This window comes from Loxodonta africana, chromosome 27, assembly GCF_030014295.1.
Source record: "Loxodonta africana isolate mLoxAfr1 chromosome 27, mLoxAfr1.hap2, whole genome shotgun sequence".
NCBI classification, from domain to species: Eukaryota; Metazoa; Chordata; class Mammalia; order Proboscidea; family Elephantidae; genus Loxodonta; species Loxodonta africana.
This window is the reverse complement of record NC_087368.1, coordinates 32,990,524-33,013,127: the sequence shown is the minus strand read 5'-3', so window position 1 is coordinate 33,013,127 and position 22,604 is coordinate 32,990,524. Positions and strand designations below refer to the sequence as shown.

The 22,604-nt window shown below is 40.5% G+C and overlaps 1 protein-coding gene and 1 long non-coding RNA gene across 3 annotated transcripts in view; both read right to left on the bottom strand.

Annotated features, from left to right (window-relative positions):
* PDCD6IP (programmed cell death 6 interacting protein) overlaps positions 1–22,604 on the bottom strand; it is a 65,538-nt gene that overhangs the window by 27,962 nt on the left and 14,972 nt on the right. Inside the window, exons 2-8 of one of the 2 annotated variants that reach the window (XM_023554853.2) lie at positions 19,784–19,838; positions 18,253–18,322; positions 12,820–12,947; positions 10,377–10,530; positions 9,094–9,194; positions 6,638–6,769; positions 105–327 (exon numbers count right to left, since the gene is read on the bottom strand). In XM_023554853.2, coding sequence (XP_023410621.2) covers positions 105–327; positions 6,638–6,769; positions 9,094–9,194; positions 10,377–10,530; positions 12,820–12,947; positions 18,253–18,322; positions 19,784–19,838 — 863 coding nt within the window. The remainder of the gene's footprint in view (positions 1–104; positions 328–6,637; positions 6,770–9,093; positions 9,195–10,376; positions 10,531–12,819; positions 12,948–18,252; positions 18,323–19,783; positions 19,839–22,604) is intronic. The other variant, XM_003415709.4, reaches the window with a different exon arrangement.
* Positions 13,919–18,246, bottom strand: LOC111752156 (uncharacterized). The gene is made up of 2 exons (XR_002787153.2): positions 15,764–18,246; positions 13,919–15,656 (listed from the first exon to the last, which is right to left on the bottom strand). It is a non-coding gene; the product is annotated as an uncharacterized LOC111752156 (long non-coding RNA).

Sequence of the window (22,604 nt, the reverse complement as noted above, 5' to 3'; positions counted from 1 at the left end):
AATTCAGAGCATTCCATAGCAATCGTGTGATTTTAGCTACAAAATACAGATTAATGCTGGAGAAAAGATGAGGAGGCTGAAGCGCATCTGAACACCTGACTTACCAGTGAATTTCTGGCTGATGGGCACATTGACAGGGGTGGGCTTCACAAGTGTGGCTTTGCCGATAGGGTCTAGGTCTTTAAGGTCTGGAACTCGATCATGATAAATGAAGTCATTATCTTTCTTTGCTGCAGTAAGGGCACGGCTGATTTTGTCCGAGAAATCCTTCACATTGACATATTCGTCATAGCGAGATGCCACTGTTTTAATCAATTCTGCTGCATGCTAAAAAGAAAAACATCAGGAGGAAAAAAGGAAATTTTTTCTTTCTCTTTCTCAGCCAAGCATTCAAACACTGGCTTAAAGAAAATCTTTGAGGGCCTGCACTTCCAGCAACGTGGTTAACAGGATAACCTGGAAATTCTCCCATTACACACCTAAAAAAAGAAGGATAATATACAGCAGACAGGGAGCCTTGGTGGCACAGCAAGCGGTTAAGCACTAGGCTGCTTCCCGAAAAGTTGGCGATTTAAACCCACCAGCGGCTCCACAGGAGAACGATGTGACCAGCTGCTTCTGTCAAGATTTACAGCCTTGGAAAGCCTATGGGGGCACCTCCACTGGGCCCTACAGGGTCACCATGAGTCAGACCTGACTTGACGGCAACGGGGTTATATAGCAGACATTCCTGTAAACACACGGGTGAACTGTCAAGAAAGTAAAAGAAATCCATGGGCCGATAAAACGAAGAAGAAGAAAGGGAAAAGCAGAGTAATAAGTATAAACCGCCAAGAGGAAGATCAGCTGTTGGGTTATTTCTGTAACCCAAGGGACTAACTAGCATCTTAGAGCCCTCATGCAGACCTGAAACCAGGGTCCTGGGAACACACAGAACCAAATACCAAGATGCACCCCTTTCACTCCCTCACATCAAGACAGAACTTTAACGGCTGTGCCCCCATCAGCCCAGTCAACAAAGAAGCATATATATCTCACATGACTAGGAAATTTAAAAAGAGGGAAAAGGTCTTCCCTTATAATCCATAAGATGAGAGTATGCCTCGCACAAATTTAGGGTTCAAATTACATTATTTAGGTGGTATTAGGAGCCCTCGTGGCCTAGTGGTTAAGAGCTTGGCTGCTAACCAAAAGGTTGGCAGTAGAATCCACTAGCCGTTCCCACAGGGTTGCTATGAGTCAGAATCGGCACAATGGCAAGGGGTTCGGTCTGGGTTTTAGGAGGTATCAGCCATAACAACATCAGATAAAACAGACAGCACGGCCAAAAGCATTATCAGGGATAAACTCAGCATAAATGTTAAAAAAGACAATTTGCCAGAAACATAAATAACTTTTTAAATTTTATATTTAAGTCTCTATCTATATAAATAATTATAATGAGAAATTGATAAATTCACCCATGATCACGGTGGAGGATTTTAACACTTTTTTTTTATTTCAAGAATGGCTAGAGCAAGTAAACAAAATTTGTAAGATCACAGAAAATTTGAACAAAATTAATGAGTTTGATTTACCAGACATAAAGACAACCCTGGACTCCATAATGAAAGAACATATTGTATTCTCAAGTATATAAAGAATCTTTACATAAAACAACCTCATGAGACGATAACACAAGTTTCAAACACCAAAATTACAGGAATACAAAAATGGTTTGATACTAGAACATCTATTTATGTAATTCTCCAAAATAAGAGATCCAAGTGAAAATATCAAATTTTCCCCACAGATATTGAAAAGCACTCAATAAAATTCAATATTGGTTCTTGATTTTTCTAAAAATCTTAAGAAAACAGAAACAGATACAGTTCCTTACCATAAATGGGACAGTCCCAGAGCAGGACTGAAACACGTCATCAGTAACACGACCACTTAACATGTCAGATCAGACAAAGCAATCAGGGACATAAAGTTCAGAAAAGGCAAAAATTATTAATCAGAGAAGAAGAAGATTTGTATACCAGGTATACCAGGAAAATCTAAGAAAATGGGCTATACTATTTGTTTTAGTCATCTACTGCTACTGTAACAGGAGGCCGCAGGAAAAATGGGCTACTGAGGGGCCTCACCCCAACAGGGAGGTAACAAACAGAGCAGGAGTCCAATTAATTAAAAAGGAGGGTGCTAGGTGAAGCAGAAAAAGAGAAGGCGTGAAAGGGGCAGAAGGCACTCAGGATACACCAGCAAACACAAGGTCTGAAAGCAGACGCATCCCCTTGAAAAGCAAGGGTTGTGAGGAAGTCAGAGAAGCACGCGTGTCGAGGTAAAATCCTTTCTCGACTAGACTAGGCTTTGAGAGCCAGAGAGGCGGCACTGCAGCAGGGCACGTCTGTCAGGAAGTGGGAACACTGCTCCAGCCCACGCGGGGCACTTCTGTCAGGAAGTGGGAACACTGCTCCAGCCCACGCAGGGCACTTCTGTCAGGAAGTGGGCACACTGCTCCAGCCCACTCTCCGACCAGGAAGCTCTGCCTGCTATTCGTCCAGTAGAATCAATCTCATTCCAAAACGAGTAGCTGAAATCAGGCATTCCATCTGCCTTGACAAAACCAACCATGAGGAAAAGGATAAAAACGTACAGCATAGCTTTCCAACAAAGAATGAATACTCACCAAAGGAATGTTACCACAAAGCAGCTGATAACAGTATGCTAACACTCCAAAATAAAGGAAAAAACTTAAGGACCCAATCACAGCACCAAAAGAACACAAAATATCAATAGAGGACCAGATGGCCAGACAACAGTGGATAACAGTCTGAGAGCAAAAGAATGTGAGACAAGAACTGACAGAACTCAGGAAAGAAACTAAGAAAAATACAAAATCATTTAAGAAAGGAAGACTTAAAATGTTTATGCAAGGAGCAAAAGGGCAAGCAGGCATCACAAAATAATCACAGTAAAGACACATAAAACCGAACAATAAAAAGTAAAGAAAATCCAACACAGCAGCTGAGAGGGAAGACTGAAAGATTTAGGGGACATCAGCCAAACGCAACGTGAGAAGCTTGCATGGATTCTGACTAAATAAAACCAACTGTAAAAATACACTTTATAAATAATCAAAGAAAACTGAGATTTGGATAATACTAAGTCATGAGTATTACTATTCTGTTAATCAGTGTTAATTTTGCTAGTGGGGATAAAGTCATTGTGGTTTTATTATTTTTTTAATTCTTACCTACTTTTTTTTTTTTATTAGTGATACATATTGATGTACTCACAGATGAAATAGTCTGTCTGAGATAGCTTTAAAATACTCCAGAAAAATAAAAGGGGAAGGGGAAGCAAATGAAACACAAACACCAAAACACTGATCATTGATGAAGCTGGGTGATATCTGATGATTCATACTTTTATATATGCTTGAAACTTTCTAGAATAAACAGTTAAATTCACTCAAATACACCTATGGTGAATTTAGTGTATGATAAAGACATAATCTCCAATCAGGGGGTAAAGAAAGTCATTTTAATAAATGGTTTTGGAACAACTGGGTACCAATTTGGAAAAAAGGTAAAAACTGGATCCACCACATAACCCACCAGCATAAGCTCCAAGCGGATCCAAAACATGGTGACATCCAAGTCTAGAAGAAAACACACGTTAGTTCCTTCACAGCCCTGGAATGGGCCTTGGACAGTGTTCTAAATCATGACTCAAAATTCAAAAGCCAGGAAGACAGACACTAATAAATCTCATCACCTGAAAGTCAAAGCCTTCTGCAAACAAACAAAAATACACAGAGAGAATTTAAAAGACCAAGTCACAAACTGGAAAAATACTTCTCATTGCAAAAGGCTAATTAGCTATGAATATATAAAATCAAAAAAACCAAACCCATTGCCATCAAGTCGATTCCGACTCATAGCGATCCTACACGACAGAGAAGAACTGCACCAAAGGGTTTCTAAGGGGTGGCTGATGGATTCAAACCGTTGACCTTTCAGTTAACAGTGGAAATCTTGATCACTGTGCCTCCAAAAAAAAATCAAACCCACTGCCGTCGAGTCAATCCCGACTCATAACGATCCTATAGGACAGAATAGAACTGTCCCAGAGTTTCCAAGGAGCGCCTGGCGGATTCGAACTGCTGATCTCTTGGTTAGCACCCATAGCACTTAACCACTACGCCACCAGGGTTTCCACTGTGCCACCAGGGTTCCATTAATATATAAAGAACTCCTAAAAATAAAGAAGATCAATTATCAAAGAGAAAAATAAGTAAAAGACGTTAAAAAAAACAGAGCTCACAAATACAAATGACCCTTAAACATAAAGTTACTCAACCTCACTCATAAGAGAAATAGATATTAAAATTATACTTAGAAACTCTATTAAGGCTGAATGGACACAGGAAATACAGGGTAGAAAGGTGGGGTGTGCTGTCACATTACAGGGAGAGCAACTAGGGTCACATACCAATGTGTGTATCAACTTCTGTACGACAAACTATAAACTTTCACTTAAAGCATAATTAAAAATGAAATTATATTGAGTACATATCATGGCGATGTCTTAAGAGTCCTTATTTTAAGATTAAGAAACCAGAGGGACACAGTGGTTAAGCACTCAGCTACTAACCGAAAGGTCAGTGGTTCAAACCCACCAGCCGCCCCCCAGGGAAAATAACGTGGCAGTCTGCTTCCGTAAAGATTACAGCCTCAGAAACCCTATGGGGCAGTTCTACTCTATCCTGTAGGGTTGGTATGAGCCAGAACTGACTCGATGTCAACGGGAATCTTCAGAAACTGAACCCCTCAGTGATGCGAACTGTTAAGGCGTTCAGCTGCTAACCAAAGGCTGGAGCCTTCTGGTGCCACCCACAGGCACCTCGGAATACAGAGCTGCTGATCTAATTCTGAAACATCAACCACTGAAAACCCTGTGGAGCACAGTCCTATCCTGACACACACGTGGTCACCATAAGCTGGAATCAACTGGACAGCCACTGGTTATCTTTAGAAATATATACCAAAAAACAAAAAGAATACACACACACAAGATGTATGAAATGAAATGTCTACGATTTGATTTAAAATAATGTGAGGAAGAGGGGAAACTACGAATTAAACAAGAGTTGCCTTAAGTTGATAATTGTTACAGCTGTGTGGTTCATTGTTCTATTCTCCCTATTTTTATATAAGTTTGGTATTTTCCATACTAATTTAATTTTTAAAAGTTGTTCTGTAACTGCCTCCTTTGCCATGAGACCAGAAGAACTGGATGGTGCCCAGCAACCATTACTGAACTTTTGGATCAAAGAGTCAATAGGACAATCCTGATCAAAAGGGGAGAAATGCAGAATTTCAAATTCTCAATGGAATCCAGACTTTTTGGAGCCACTGAGTCTGGGCGAGCCCCTGAAACTATTTCCCTGAGATAATTTTGAAACTTTAAACCACGCTACCCCCAAAGTCTTTTTCTGAATCAAAAAAAAGCGTATCATAGTCAAGTATGCATGCCTTGACATTGTGCTCTTTTAAAGAATTATCCATGTGAGATCAAACTGACCACAGCAACTGGAAAGGTTGGATGGGAAGCTTGGGGGCAGTAAGTTTAAAACAATGATGGTGGAATAATCTGGAAACAGATAGCGAGAGTGGTAGCCCAACCTGAAGAACGTAATCAATGTTGCTGAATTGTACACATAGAAACTGCTGAAGCGGTGTTTCTTTGGCTGTGTGTATTCTCATCAAAATTAAAAAAAAAAAAGTTTAAAGATCTTCTAATATACCTCTTATCTATCAGACTGAAAAAAATGGAGAAGTTTGAAAGCGTGCTGTTAAGACCATGAGGAAAACAAGCCCTCTCACACCGTTGGTGGGAACACAAGAGTACAATCCCTGAGGAGGAGAATATGGTAGTGTCTATAAATTACAGGTGTGTTTATACTTGATATCACAATCCCATTTCTAGTGACATTTTTATACCTGCTCATGTACAAAATGCCACTAGTATATGATTATTCGCTACAGGACTGTTTGCAGTAGCAACTCGTGCAAACACCCAAGTATCCACAATAAGGGACAGCAACGAACTGTGGTTTATACACGGACGCTCTAAAAACAAACGAGGATGGGCTCTATGGCTGTATTAAAATGGAGAGATCTTCAAGATACCTTGTTTTATGAGAAGAGCAAGATGCACAAAACTGTACATACCACCTTCTGCACGTGAATGGAAATAAGAAGTGCGTGCAGGTGTACGTATATGCTTGTATTTAAAAAAAAAAAAACCCTGGAAGAATCAAACTAATGAAAATTATTTATGGAGCAATGGGGAAGACGACGGAGAGAAGAGGATGAAGAAACGGGGTAGAGGGATGGGCTGGAGTATACACCTTTATATGTACGTCCACCTGCTCCTCAAGTTTTATTTTGAAAGTTTTCAAGCTCACAGGAAAACCAAAAGACTAAAACAATGAGTAGTAGCTACGCCAAAAAATACAGACAGTCACCTGTCTCTATTGACAGGGGCAATGGGAGGAAAAGGCTGTTATGAGCAAACCTGGGAATTTCACCAGGAAAAAAATGGAGACTTGAGTTACTCAAATATTTATTGCAAAGACGCTCACCTGTAACCTTGCAATCTCCTCTCCAAATTTCTTCTGCTGCTTTGCCAAGAGAGACTGGTGGTATTCAGCGTTGGCCTGCATGATACAGTGCTTTGCAGCCAAGACGGGGAACACCTCCTGGAAATAAAAATACTGACCAGGGGAGAGTCCAACCACACAAATCACCACACACAACATGGGATGCAAGAAGAAAAAGGGAAAGGAGACGGGAATTAGAATCACCCCATTAATGGTTTAGAGGTAGGTTGGTCAGTAGACGTAAACAGAGAAGACCACATGATTGTGCATGGACTGCATTTAATGAATTCAATTTTTTTCTTCCAATTAAAATTAAGGTTTTTTTGGTTTTTTTTTTTTAAGACTATTAATTGATGCCAATGTAGGTTTTTGCAATTCTCTTTAATGGAGCCATGAAGTCGACATTTTGTTTACGAAGAAGAAAGGAAAACATGCGTTAGGAAAAGAGGAGAATGGACAGTGACAGAGGGAGACCAAGCCCAGGGCTTTAGACGCTTTCTTATGAGCCGTGACCCAGCCCTGAGTTAGCTAAACCACCAGGACTCACATACACTAAATGCAACTGCTCTCGAGCTGACTGTGTCATCATGTTTAAAAGACAAAAGACAGTAAAGTAAGTTCCCACTTAAATTCATATCCTTACAGACTTTTTAATAAAGAAAAAGCCACATAAAAATTATTTAGTATCATACAAGCACTAACATTTCAGTATCAGACTCAAAAACACATAGCAGACACACGAATGCACTAAGTTAATGACTAATGAGAGGATAAAGTGTTATTTTGTCCTACTTTGTTTAAAGAAAAAAAAATTCCAGTCAAAATTGCTAGAAAGATAGAAAGACGTGAACCAGAAATGCAGTTATATATTGGTAGAGGCTCTCCCAAAATGCCAAATCCTAACCTGCAACCTTGTTTTTATGAAGTACATGCCATGTAAAATCCAAGAAACACACTAGACAATCACTGTCTAGACAGAAAAATAAGAGAATCAGAAACTGAGTCACTACCTGGCATGCTTCCCTGTCTCCCAGGAAATAATTTCCTAGCTTCCTGGATCACTACTTGCAGATATTCCAGTTTTATAACTAGAATATGAAAATACCTGAGGAGTTTTATTAGTAAAAATAGAGCAAAGAAAGATTCTGACTCTCAAACTGCCAGTTCCCAAAGCAAGCCTGGGCAGCCTGGTACTTCAACAGGAGATTTTCTGGGAATACCAGGCACTGCAGTGGACGTAGAGTCCAGGTCTCGGCAGGTGACATTCTTCTCTCCATGACAGCACTGAGCTAATGGCCCAACCAGACGTAACAGTACACCGTGCAGCTGAACATGAGGTCTTTCAGATGAAAGGAAGGTGAGAGGAGACCCCCAGCTCTCTCTGTAAGAGTACTGTAATTAGTACTCAAGAGTCCGGGGCAAATTTCTACTGGGCTTGTGGCTTATCTCACATTCATTTCACAGGTATCTTCACACTGGTTCATTACTGTTCATTTCTGACGTCTTAGACTGATGTGCGCTGTTGACGCACTTAGGTGCTTTTTTACTTCACTCCAAAGTTGCCTGCAATTTCGTAATTTACAAAGATTCCTGAATATGAGTTATAAATCAATAAACTCCCCTACAAAAGATCATGCAACCAATACCATATGTGATCATGCTGATGAAACTCATTCCTTGCACATTTCTGATGGAAAGCAGTCGAAACACACTACATTCCACTCAATCTTCAAGTTTCCTTTCTTAATCATTCTAAGTTTGCTTGTATGTCAGTCTAGTCATCTGCTTTGTCATTTACAAATGATCATCACTGAAGAGCCTTTTCAATTGTCATTTGAGAAAAGCTGACATTAAAACATGCTACGTCCTGCGCTGTGTGGCTTAAGATGGTTGCTTTTCCTTGGCTGTCCAACCTGGCAGACCGATTTCCTACCCCTATTAGCAAAACGTAATTCTAATCAAACTACTGGGTGAAGCTGTAAGCTTTCTTTTCCGTTTTCATTACGCTTGTTTTTGAACTTTCTGTTAAGACTCAGCTTTAAGAAAACAGGACAATAATTAAAAGTGTGACTAACCAACGTGCTCGAATAGTCATGCGTGGACGAAATCACTAACGATTCAGAACTACACCATGACTGCATCTGATAAGACTACTGGAGATAAGACAGTCAAAAATTTCCAGAAAGAATTTTAGCCAGGAAGAACAAGTTTAGGAAACAGTAAAGACAAAAGCATCCCCTACATATAAAACAAGTTTCATGCATTTTTAAATTAAAAAAAAAAAACCTATTTCTACAAATATTCTTCAAATTGCCTCTCTTGAAATTTCAGATTTCTTTAAAGTATGTAATTTTCAACTTGTGATTCTTGTACACAAAAATGTCCGAATTATTCCTACAAGCAAAGCTGGTTAACTGTTCAGGGAAACGGTAACTGACCTTGGGGAGCGTATCTTTGTACTGACACTGCTTGAAAGCATCGCCAAAGTAGTCTGCAGCCTGATTGGCCAACTTAGCGATGATGGCATCTTTCATCTTATCTGGAATAAAACAATAAATTGGCCATTATAATTAAAATAAATATATGAGATAATCTGATACACCATGAGGACACAGTATAGGCATTGAGATCGTATGTTCGTACGTTCATCTTAAAAAATCCTTACTGACAAAATCAATTCTTCTGTCTGTAAGTTAATTATTCCACAAGTAAATCCACAGGGACAGAAAATAGTAAGTAGCTGCCAGAGTCAAGAGGGACAGGAGAACGCGACACGACTGCTAGTGGATACAGGTCTTCTTTTGTGGGTGATGAAAATGTTCTGAAATCAGATAGTGGTAATGGTTGTACAACTCTATGAATTTACTAAAAAGCACTGAATTGTATACTTTGAAAGGGTGAATTCTGTGGCACATGAATTAGATCTCAATATAAAGCTATTATTTAAAAAATACAAAACAACTTTATTCTAATTCATAGCTCTTCCACATGATAACTGTACCCTTATTTTCAATTTCTCTGCACTCGTATGTTCAACTCATGTGTCAGTCTCTCATACTAACCAACACACCTTATAAGAACTGTTCTTATTCCCTCACTCGGCCTGGACGTCAGGTAGATTTAGTTTATACTGGACCTCTTCAAAGAAACCCTTCTCAACTAAGGAATCTACATTAGCATAACTCTCTCTACATTCCTCCCCCACAGCCAGGTCACCAGCCACTATCACATAATCCATTCTTACTGTCTTCATAGGACTTACCTCTCTCTGAAATTACCGTGGCTACTTCATCTCTTGTTTTTTTTTTCTGTCAGTCCCCACAAAAAATGTAAGCTTCCTGAAAACAGATCGTTGCTTGTCTGCTCAGGTTTATCTAAAGCCTAGGATAGAACAGTGACTGGCACACAGTAGGCACCCAATAAACACGTGCTATATGAATTTTTTTTTGTCTGACATATCATGAATACAAATAAGTACTATTGCAGAGCCCAGTGTTTAAGAACAATAGCTAACTATCCACTTTATAACAGTCTATGTTCTTACATGTGTATTTGTACCACCACCAGCTCAGAAAAGGAGAGTTAGAAAATTTCCCTAAGCCAGGGATCAAGTTCAAAAAGGAAAGCTCTATACAGAACATATTATACTGTAATCACCTTAGTTTAAAAAGTCTACCACTTCTTTACACATGCAACAAGATGGAAGACAAACTGGAATTACCTCTTGTGGCTTTTAAAAAAAACACTTCTTGGGCCTGTGCCAGCATAATAAGGCTGAGGGTCCCAACAGTATCTGGAGATATGTCCACGGTAGGCTCTCGATTTAAGGCAGATAAAACCGTCTCTTTAATATGTAAAAAGGCACCACTAGCAAACTAGAGGGGAGAGAGGAGAAAATCATTGTTTTACATCTATAGAACTCAGCAAGACTTCATGTTCTACTCTCACACAAAAACACCATTCCAAAGGTCACCTCAATGAACAGTTACAATATGTACATTTTCACAGTGTGCAAAACAGGCCTAAACACCGGAAGTACTTTTCAACAAAACTCTGTAAAGTTACAGAGACTTAGGAAAGATTAAAAGTAAACTACGAGGAAAACAAAGTAAATTACAGGGACATCAAGTGGGCTTATTTTTAGACAGACTCCCTCAAAGCTAGCATAAGAAAAGCAGCTGGGCAAACACCACGAGAATGCTTCTCATACAGGAAGGCTCCTGGTTTGGTCCCAAAAAGATTCAGCTCCCAAATAATTAAACAGGCTGTACTCAGGAGAAGCCCTCGTGGCACAATGGTTAAAGCGGTAAGGTGTTAACCAAAAGGTTGGCAGTTCGAACTCACCAGCCGCTCCACGGGAGAAAGATGTGGCAGTCTGTTTCTGTAAAGATTCACAGCCATGGAAACCCCACAGGGTCACTATGAGTCAGAATCAACTCAACGGCAGTGGGTTTGGGTGAGCACATAGAGGAAATCTCAAATAGTATATACATACACCTAGTCTTCGGGGGATCAGCACTGCTGTCCACTGCCAATCAGCCTTCGGCGCTCCCTGGTATATGTCCCCCACGAGGTTTTTCTTCTCAATTACATTTTGCTGAGGTTAACGCTAAAATAACTCAGCTTTTATAAAACAAATACACCAGGGATAAATTAGTCTGGAATTAAAAGGTGCTGTGGTTTATTGGTTTATTTAGGTAAGCTACAGAGGTAACTCAAAGTTCACTGTATTGAAAGAACACCACACTTTCTGCAGTCAGGAAGTACTGTAAAACTGAAGTATCTGTAGGAGTGACCAGCTGGTCTGGTTCAGTAACCAGCAGTCTCGTAGACCAGAACAGACAGACTAGAACTGCCAAGGTATGGAAGCCCAAAGAGGTCAAAGAACTTGCCCAAGGGCACAAGGTCCCTTGGTGGCAAATAAGGCCCTCCGCCATTCAACTCTGATCACACTAGGCGACCTGCTGTGAACACTCACAGAATGCAATGCTTCCTCAATAATTCAGTACACCCGCTATAATCTCACATGCCAAGTAAGTTCCAGTTAACAGGAAGCTAAGTAAAATTTTACTTCATTTTCACATTTTAGGACATTTGCCATTCATGGACTCAAAAAGTGTCTGTGTCATGCCTGTCATCTGCGCCCACCCAAAACTACATGGTGAGCCACAATTCGGAGCACTTGGTTCGCTTAAGCTGTATTTTCCTTTCACTTCCCTCAAACAGCATTCTTCACCTGCCTCTCTCCTTAACTTAAATAATGGGAAAAATCAGACTCCACCTCGGAGATGAGCAAATTCCAGAGCCACTGGGAAGCAGTGGAAGGGCAGTTAGAATTCCATGAAATTTGGACTCAGAACACCTGAAACCCAAAACCGTTTTATTAACACTTTTAACCTTCAGTTTCCTCATCTGTAAAATGGAAATGATGTTATGTGACCTGCTCCACAAGGTTTATCCAAGAGTCAAACAATGTACATGCAAATACTTTGTAAATTATAACGTAACATAAAATATGGGAACATGATTGTATATATGACATGGCTTAGCAATCATCACTTATTAATCCTTAAACTGAAACAGAAACATAAAAGCTGTAAGTAAAAAAACTGCTACAAAATAATATGCCAGGTTAGTGAATGCTCAGAACCTAGACTATGGATTTAGCGGACTTAATAACAGTATTAATCTGACCACAGTTAAATGGGACCTCTCGAGTCTCAGAATCAAACTTTGACTGTGTTGATAAGAGGTCTTAATTTCCATGACACTGGTAAAATTTTAGCTGTGCCTCACTTTAAGAAAACAATATATAAATTAATGTACAAAATTTTTAAATGAGGTTATGGATTTAAAAGAGGATTTACCAAGGATTTTGTCTCAGACATCTAATCATTTGTCCGACCAACATTCAGTGAGCCTCTTGTACGTGCCAGGCACTGTGCTAGGTGTGGCTCGGTACACAACAGCAGGGGAAAACAGACTGACCTATCCGTAAGTAGTTTATCTAAGGGTTTCAAGAATATGAATCAATTTATTTTGAAAAGTACATTACTTTAAAGCATCTGTTGTATAAGGAAGGATCTATAAACCTAAAAGCAAATTATTTTCCATTTCATCCGACTTGGTGTCAATTGTTACATAGTATTTACTTTTCTGCGTACCTGGTAATGCTTAGCAGCGGCTTTCAATCCTTCATCACTGTCCAGGTTCTGTTCGGCTGCAATCTGGCTAGCTAAGGCTGCACAGTTGAACAACACACAGCTCTTTTCATATCCTAAGCTTGCAAGAGCTGTAAAAAAATCGAAAAGTTTTATCATTTTATTTTTTCTAAAGAAAACAAATGAGAAATACTATGACCTCCATCCCACTGACCCTCACAAAAGCAAGTCTGAGTCTTCAAACTGAAAGGGCCATCAACAAATGCCATATACCAACAATGAGATCCAATTAGATCTTTTGAGATTCCAAAGATGAAGGATAAAGATCATAAAAATCTTCCTGTGAGAAAAAAAACAGATCACCTACAAAAGAACAAAAATCATACTTTTCGAAAATAACTTGATAGTAAAACATAAGGGAGCAACACCTCTGAGTTCTAAATAAATACAATTTTACTTAATCCAACAAATACATACAGTGAGGATAGCACGGGTGAAAAGTCCTCATTAAGCAACCGTTATGGACTCAGCTACTAATATAAAGGCTGGCAGTTCAAACCCAGCCAGTGGCTCCGTGAGAGGAAGACCTGGCCATCTGCTTCCATAAAAACTACAGCCTAGAAAACCCTACGCGGCAGTTTTAGCGTCATACAGGGTCGCCGAGTCGGAACTGACTAGACAGCACCTAACAACAACACAGTTGGAAAGCAGTGAGCAGGGAAAAACTGGGAGGCAAAGATGTCGGAGAGAGGCAGCTTGTGCTGTAAAGCCTTTGGGTTTTACTCGGGTGGAAGTCAAGAGAGTTTGGAACAGAGAATCACTGCGTCCCCCTGTGGAGAACAGGCAGTAGGGGAGCAACGATTTAAAAGGGGAGACTAGGAAGAGGGTGGTGGCTCACCAGAGGACAGCAGCAGTGGAGGTGGTGAGAGCTGCCTGGATTCTGAGTGTCTTTTAAAGTGAACCCTGAGAGGATCTGCTCATAAACAGAAGGTGAGAAATAAAGTAAAACAGAGTCAACGATGGCTCCGATGCTTTCGATATAAGCACTCAGCTGCTGGAATTTCAAACCGAACTGTGTGTGAGGTTAGAATACACAGCCGTGTTCAGAAAGAAGGGATTCAGAAAGCTGGCCTTTTTTTTTTTTTTTTCCAGAAACTTACTTGATAATATATTCCAGCAAAAACGGGAGACACAATACCTGGAAGATAATGGGTCTAACCTAGGAGAGCAGCGATGATCCAGGGTGAGAGTCAGGCAGCAGCTTTAGAGAGCAAACAGCCCAGATTCAGGCAAGAAAACACAAGAGGCCATTAGGGAGGTCCCTCAGGAGAAAGCGCACCCCAGGGAGACTGACAGTAAGACCCAGAGTTTGGGGAATCTCGAAGCAGCACAGAATGTGTGTGGTGGGGAAGCATTTAGGACCTCTTAAACACACACACACAGAGCAGTACAAGATAGTCGTGGTCTTAATACAAAGCAACTGGTCTACGACATGACAGAAAGCCAATCGACTTCAAGAAGAATGAAACATATTCCAAGTAACAGACTAGATCAGTAAACTCTTCACAAAACGAGTAAGTATCCTGATCTATTACACTCCCCAAAAACATTACCATGACAGGCCGCTGTCCACCGTTTCACCTTGACAATCTCTCATGTACAAGAGATTTTGTAGGAATTTTTTTTTTTTTTAGTTTGTTTGCTCTTGTAATTAATCTGCTGATCTTTTTTTTCCATTATGATTTTTTCTATCACATCTAAACTTAAAAAGAACTTGACCCTCCAGGGTTTTTTGTTTTTTTAAAAAAGCAATGCTCCTTTCTTTAAAGAGCTTTTTTCTTAATATTCAACTCTACTTTTGGTTCTCACCTGAACTCTTCTTCACTGTTTTTCAAAATGAAAAGAGCTTCATTATAAATAAAAAGCTTTTCTAAAATTTAAACAAAACTGTAAAAAAAACTACAAAAATTTAAACATCAGCCAATACCCCACCACCCAGAGATAACCAGAGTTAATTTTTCTGGAGACTATCTTCACAAATAACTTCATACATGTTCACACACAAGATTGTTCACAAATGGAATATCACACCATAGTCAGGTTGCCTGGACTGTACAACTGCTGGGAGCAGCATTCACACCAGGGTCTATATGGATGGCATTCCACGGAGCAGCACTCCATGGAGCTGTACGATGGAGGAGCTGATTTGTAACAGGCCTTATCTGAGGTTCAGTCTTCCACAGACAGTTTTACACCCACAAATAAGTATCTGCATTATCACTCCCAGCACTCTAAAACTGCAACATATTCTAATGATGGTCCATCCTTCACTCAACCAAGAACCATCGAATGACATTCAATGCCTCATTTTTGCTACCAGGTGTCTTCATGAATCGAACGACCTCCTGCTTTATTTACGCTCTTAATATTTTTTGCTTCTCACTTCTTCCAGGAACTTGGTTCATCAGTTATTCTATGTTGCCAATTATCTTCTAGCTCTCCCACCATCTGGTCCTTAGACTACCAATATGCTTAAGTCATGACAGCACTAAAAATCCTATTTTTAACCTTGCTTCCCCTTCAGCATTAATGCTCCCTTTGTTCCCCAATCTTTACCCTAAATTTGCTGGAACGAACAATCCACATTTGCTATTGCCATTTCCTTACCTCCTATCCACCCCTCAATCCGATGCAATCTGGCTTCTTCAGCACGACCCTACTAAAATCTCTCTCACTGCAAATCCAGCGGCTTCTCCAGCCTCCCATGAGTTGGCCTCTGGTACAATGACTCTGCCAATGATGTTCCAACCTGGCTAATCATCAGAATCAGCTGGCGAGGTCTGCAAAGACAGTGATGCCAGGGCCTCATCTAGCCTTCTCATCTTTAAAATTTTCCCCAGGTAATCCTAACGTGCAGCCAGGTCTGGGAATCACTGAACTACATCACCTTTAAAACTTTCCTGCAGTCACTTCCTGGTTCCTCTGAGGACGTAAAGCTCTTTCTCGACCTTGTTCCCCGCATACTGCATGGTATTCTAATGAAAGGATGGTCCACACTTTATTCAACCAATATACCCTACTGAATGACATTCAATTCCTAATTTTTGCTTCCAGATATCTTTATGAACTGAACTTCCTCCTGCTTTATTTACACTCAATTTTCCCACCTCCTCTAAGTAATACACTCCCCCTAGCTTTTACCTTCATACCTTCTCAGTCTACAGTCTACCAGAGTATACATTACCACCTAATTTTTTTTTAATAGTAATTGTTCCCAAATCTCTCTCTCTACATCTTCTGAGATTTAAATCCATACTTCCACTGAGTACCAAAGAAAAATTTCTACCCAGATATAACACAAAAATGTCAAACTTGACCTGTCTAAAACATTTCTTCCTGCTCAACCAACTCTGCTCCTCCCCACTTCGTCTAACCGCAAGACCTCCTGGGCCGTCTCTATCTCTGCATCTTCCATGGCATGCCTCTCAGTGAGCACTCAAGTAGCACCTGCAGATCTGCTGAAATAAACAAATACCCAACAGGTCAAGCCAGGTTATACATCTCCAGGTGGGCCCTCAACTTCTGCTCTTCCCTCTGACTGACAGTAAATCCAGTCAATTCCATATCTGAAACGTCTCTTAAGCCCACCCTTTCTCCCCAACCCACATACGCTACATCGTGTGACCTCATCATCTCAATCCAGCCTCCTCGGTGACGTGTTTCCCTCCAGTCTCTGGGGTTAGGCTCTCTGAATTCATGTTTCTGCTTCATTACATCCTAGCCAAATGACCTTGGGAAGTCAATCTTTTTCAACCAGTTTGCTCAACTGGTAATTATAGTTCCTTTCTGAGTGGGTTGCTGGGAAAATTCCGTAAGATAACACATGTAAAGCCCTTTCCACTGTGCCTGGGTGGAATAAGTGCTCAGTATATGTTAGCTATCATTTATAAAAGGAGAAAATTCAGATTTTTCACAATCTACTTTATAATCTCATTACTTTTCACAATCTTCAATCTACGGTCTCAAGCCACAGAAAAAATCTATTATCATCATATTATGTATTATATATACTGCCCACCACTGCCATCGAGTCAATTCCAATTACATATACTAGCACATTTAACTTTATATATAATATCACAAACTATATAATAAGTGAATATCCTATTTATATATACTGTAACTTTATATAATATATACTAATTATTATTCATTACAGCTGATACTTATACTGAGCACTGTTGCAAGCACTTAACACATATTTACTCAATTGATTCGCACAAGAATCCAATGAGATAACTAGTGTTACCCTCATTAAAAACACCCACCATTCACATTACAAAAATGAAAAACTGAAGCACAGAGTGGTTAACTTCCCAGAGCTGGCAGAACAAAACACTTTCATGCTTCTGTACCTCCAGTTATTTTACGTGTAATATTATCTTTTACCCTGAAGAACTGAATTCACCTTTCCAGGCCTAACTCAAACATCACTTGCTTTCAACATGCACAGTTCTTCCATCTCTATGCTCCTGTAAGTTGGTTCATAAACTGGTATAGTACATATTACGCTTCAGAATGACCAACTGTCTTCCCACCCAGACTGAGTACAACGGAAAAGACAGGCAGTATCTTAACCATTTTTATAACTAGGACAGTGCCTGGCAAGGTGGAGGCTCCCTACAAATATTTGGAAATTGTATTAAAAGTTGAGGTTAAAAAGAAATGAGAGATATGTTGGGTGTACAGGTGTTCTATACTATAATCACCTCCCACTGTCTCCACAGCTACTAACAGACATGATAGCTATTGATGGACACAAAGTACACGCCTTGGGGGGAAATGACTGCCCTCTGAGAGGTCCACAACATTTACTGTTTATCTTAGTGGGCTAAAGGAGGAAGGACTGTTCACTGGCCCCAGTAAGTCCAGAACAGCCAATCAGGACTATGAGTAGCGTCCTTGCCCGCAGGGGGCTTTCCCCTTTTACTACCCCCTTCCCCTATGCTCTTTCTGTACTTGCTTTCTGGCATGTAATCACTGTAGCTTGCTAGTATACTAAACCCGGAGAGAGGGACTTTGGGGTTCCTCAACCATGGTGCGAAGTGGAACACGCTTGCACGTGACCGTACTGCCCCACGCTGGCACGGGAGCCTAACCTCAGGGAAACTTGGCTAATGGTGTCTGCTGTTCTACTCATCCCTGTCCTGTTTATTCTCTGAGTAACAAAGGCCTAGTGATCATACCACTGCAAGCGTCTGGTCTGTGCTCTGCTCTAAACAGTCCTTCACACTAAGAAGTTGGGAACTCAGTACATTACAAATGTAAAAAACTTTTTCATGAAGAGTCATCGGGAGAGGAATTTTAAAGACTTAATACAATACAAAGTGTTTAAACTAAGTATCCTATCATTTTATTTTAATAAAGACTACATACCCAATTTTACAGATCCTCCAAAAAGTGAACCTTTATCAAAAGCATCCTTCCAGGTAAATGTCAAACAAATCTGGGCAGAAAGAGAAAACAGACAATCATGTCACCTTCCTGCATCTCATGAAACATAAGGTCTCTCTCAAGAAAATCCACAGTGAGGAAAAGGACAAAAGCTTTAACCTCTCTAAGACATAACCTCCTCTAATTAACCAACTCCTTTTCCTGGACCACAGATTAAAACCTAAAAAAAATTAGGTTATTTCAAATAGTCATCCCGCCTCAGTAATTATACATATATTGTCTTTTCCCCAAATGCTGTCTTACTCATCTTGTAAACATACGATGGTCTGAAAAGAGCAGGCACTTAATGAATGCTTGTCAAATAAGCTAAGAGAAGCAAAGGCAAAAGGTACATACTACAGACTTCCCAGAAGGTCAAATTAAAACCAACAATTCCACAAGGACAAAGGCAGGAGAATGGCTACCTTTGGGGGAATGACCAAAAGGGGGCCTTTCTGGGAAGAGATATTTTTCCTTGATTTGGGTGGTGTGAAGATTCAAGCTATACACATGATTTGTTCACCTTTCTGCATGTGTGGTCTATGTCAAGAAAACTTTCACTTACAAAACGTGTATCTCACTCTCCTTTTAAAGTACTCCACATACCAAGGTTAAAAAGAACTTAGCTTCGTTTAAATTATTTATTGAAATCTAGTACCGAAGTTTATTAACTTTGTATTAAGGAAATTTTCAAACATACAAAAAGTAGAGAGAATAACGTACTGAACCCCCATAGGACCCATCATCAATGTCAGCCTTTTGCCTTCTTGGCTCATTTACCTATTCCCGCCCACACGCATGCGCATACACGTGCGTGCGCGCACACACACACACACACACACACACACACACTTTTTCTCCTGGAATATTTTAAAGCAAATCTCAGACACATTATTCCACCTATACAAACGTTAGTACAAGAATGTTCAAAGTCTTTTTTAATACTATTTTAAAATTTACAAGTGCCACACAAAATTTTAAACAAATCTCCCAAATAAAACTATCATGAAATTATCACTTTCAAAATCTAGTCTTTAAAAGTGAAGTGTACACTTCATTATAATAGCTTTTATAACATTTACGTGCATATGTGAACTTTAGCCAAACCTTTTTTAAAGCACATAAACTAAAATTAACAGTTCTTGAATTATGCAGTTTCCTTCTAACTTCTGTAAAGGCCAAGGGGAAGGCTGTAGGAATTGTATTAGTCAAGAGTCTATTAATAGAAAAGGCAGCTCAGTGCTGACATAAGCCCCAGAGGCGACTCAGGAATGCCAGGAGGCCCTGTCTTCAGAAGGAAATAGATTCATATCAGATGGGTTTTAATGTTTCTCATTTGCATAAAACTGCCTCATTATGGAACCTAAAGATAGTGAAGAGGCATTGCTTATTTCAATAAAATGAAACCATGGGTAGAAGGAAATGGGTGATTTGCAACTACCACATAACTTCAAAAACAAAATCAATGACTTACCTGGTTTTCAGAAAATGGAAACTTGGGTTCAATCGAACAAATCTGATCATAATACCTAAAAAAAGAGAAAAATAATATTTACCATAGCGAAGAATTATGCACATTGTTTATGTTAAACACAACTGGTTTAAAATATATACAAATATTATTCATGCTTACTTTGAAGAGCCCACAAATCAAAATCAATCAGCTATTTCAAGGTTAATGAAAGTGTCAGTCATTTAATGCGTAAAGCTGAAACTAAAAAGTATCCAATGAAAAGACTATCAAAAACCTCATACCCACCACCACAGAAAAACATTTATCAACTATTTTTGGCTAAAAACAAACAAACGCTAACATCTGCCTAAGAAACCAATACATTTCTTAAAATACTATTTCTTACTAAGGTAACTACGTTTATATTCATCAGATAAATTAGTATATACCAGATAAAGTCCTGATTAGAACCACCGCAGACAAATATTTATCAACTATTTTTGTCTAAAAGCAAACTAATATCTACCCAAGAAAATATTAATTTCTTAAAATATTACTCCTTATTAAGATAACTGTGCTTATATCCAAAGGACTGCTGGTGGCACAATGGTTAAGCGCTTGGCTAACCAAAAGGTCAGCAGTTCGAACCCACCAATAGCTCCACAGGAGAAAAGACCTGGTGATCTGCTCCTGTAAAGATTACAGCTTAGGAAACCCTATGGGGTTGTTCTACTCTGTCCTATAGTGTCGCTGTGAGTGGGAATAGACTTGACAACACACAAAATGCTTATATCCATTGGGCAAATTACTTTCAGGTGGACTGATCTAAAAATTTCACAGCCAATCTCACAGGAGAACAAAGCCAAAGAAGACAATGAGCCACTTTTCTCATGCTTCTCGAATCTAGTCTCCACACAGCAGCCCAGATGATCACTGAACATGAAGTAGTCTTCCTCCTCATCTGAATGAGCTTTCAGCGGGCATGTGTGGGGTCAGAAGTCAGGACCAAGCTTTCTAATCAGCCTCTGGTCTTTCCTGTTCCCCTCCTGGTCCCCTATTCATGGAGGTGGCACTTCCTCTGATATTTCAAGGCCAAGTTTTCAGTCAGGCTTGGGGCGAGGGGCAACATGTCTGAGACCAAGCTTTTGGCTGGCCTGGCCATGAGTTTGGTTGCAAAACAGGAAGAACTGGGCAAATAAGCAATACAGTGAGGAAAATCGGAGCCAGGTTTCTCACCGTCACAGACAGGAATTAGAAAGGGGGAAGAGGGAAGACAAGACTACCCTCTGGTTTTGGAGCAGAAGCAGAGATATCTGTGTGAACTAACGTTCTTAACACAGTAGAGAGGTACAGAGTCAAGTACAAACGTGTGTATTTCCTAACTGTCCATGCTGAAAGGGCCTAGAAGCAATGACACCTCAGGAGCAATAAGCACGTCTAGTGTGCAGGTATAAAATGGCATGGTGGGGGCGAGGGAGGGAGAATCGAGATCAACAGCCCAAGGCTGATTGCTATGAGGCGGAGGTCAGGCATACCTCCGCCCTCCAACCTTTTTACCAATTTTGACACCAGCCATCCCTCCTATGGCACTACTTCTCTGCTGGGCTCGATAATTCGTTGCAATGGCCACACAGAACTCACAGACCATATTCATGATTACAGGGTTTATTAGCAAAGTAACAGGTTATATTCAGATCAGGGATGACCCAGGGTACTGCTCTTCAATCAGGACAGCCTCCTCTCAGCTGTGCCCGCAGGCAGGCCTCTCTCTCGCCCCAGGCCTCCCAACCCCTAGGCCCAGCCTCTGCCCTGCTTGGGCAAGTGTTATAAAGCTCTTTAGCTCTGCCAATAAGTGCCCGGGAGCAGCCCACTCCACCAGCAAGCCTCGGCCCAAAGGCACGCAGCTCTCTCACTCCACAGGATGGCAAGCCTAGCTCTGCCAGCAAGTGCCTGGAGGCACACCACTCCACCACCAGGGAGTCTCCTGCCCAAAGGCACGCAGCTCTCCGGTTCCACGGGTCGGCACATCCACTGTAACTGCCTTACTCCACGGACCTGGAAGCTCATTGCACCATCTCACAGGGTCTCCTGGTCCTGCTGTCACTGCCTCTCTGCCACTGCTTCTTGTCATCTTGCCCCATTCTCCAGTGTTACAACTCTCCATCTCCTGGGTCTAGGGGGCTCTCAGTGCAGGAACCTTGGGTCGAGAGGATGTGCTCCGCTCCTGTCTCGTCTTCTTGGTGGTAGTGAGATCTCTCCTTTCTGCCTCTGGGATGGCTCATTTTAAGCCTAGTGAGATGGCAAAACTGACCATTCCCTTCTTTAGGGTTCCACAGACCTCATCTGAATGGTCTCACCCCCACAAGGGTGCCATTCACTTTATCTGCATTATTAACAAACTATCCAATCCTCCTGGTGGGCCACATGCACCTCATTTGTATAGTCCCACCCAGTCATTTGGTGAGAGTTACAAGACCGTGGCAAGAAAAGCCTTATAAAGGTGATCCATTGTACCACACCAGGCTACTAACTCTCTGCATTAAAACGAACCCACTGCTCCTTAGAGAAATGACTGACCTCAGGGCTGAAGCAGGAATATTCAAGGTGAACCTGAAACATCTTGTTATAACAAAAAGTAAGAAGTACTCAAAAAATGATAAGGACATTTCAAAAGGACAAAGGAACTAGCCTGAAGGGGCTACCTCTGGCCAAATCTAGAACAAAGTAAACAGAATAAATAATAGTAATAAATTATAAACCACAGAGAAAATAAGAATGCCATATACATATAAATAAGTAGGTAAAAAGAGAAAGCTCTACCCTACAGGAGAATGCAAGCTAA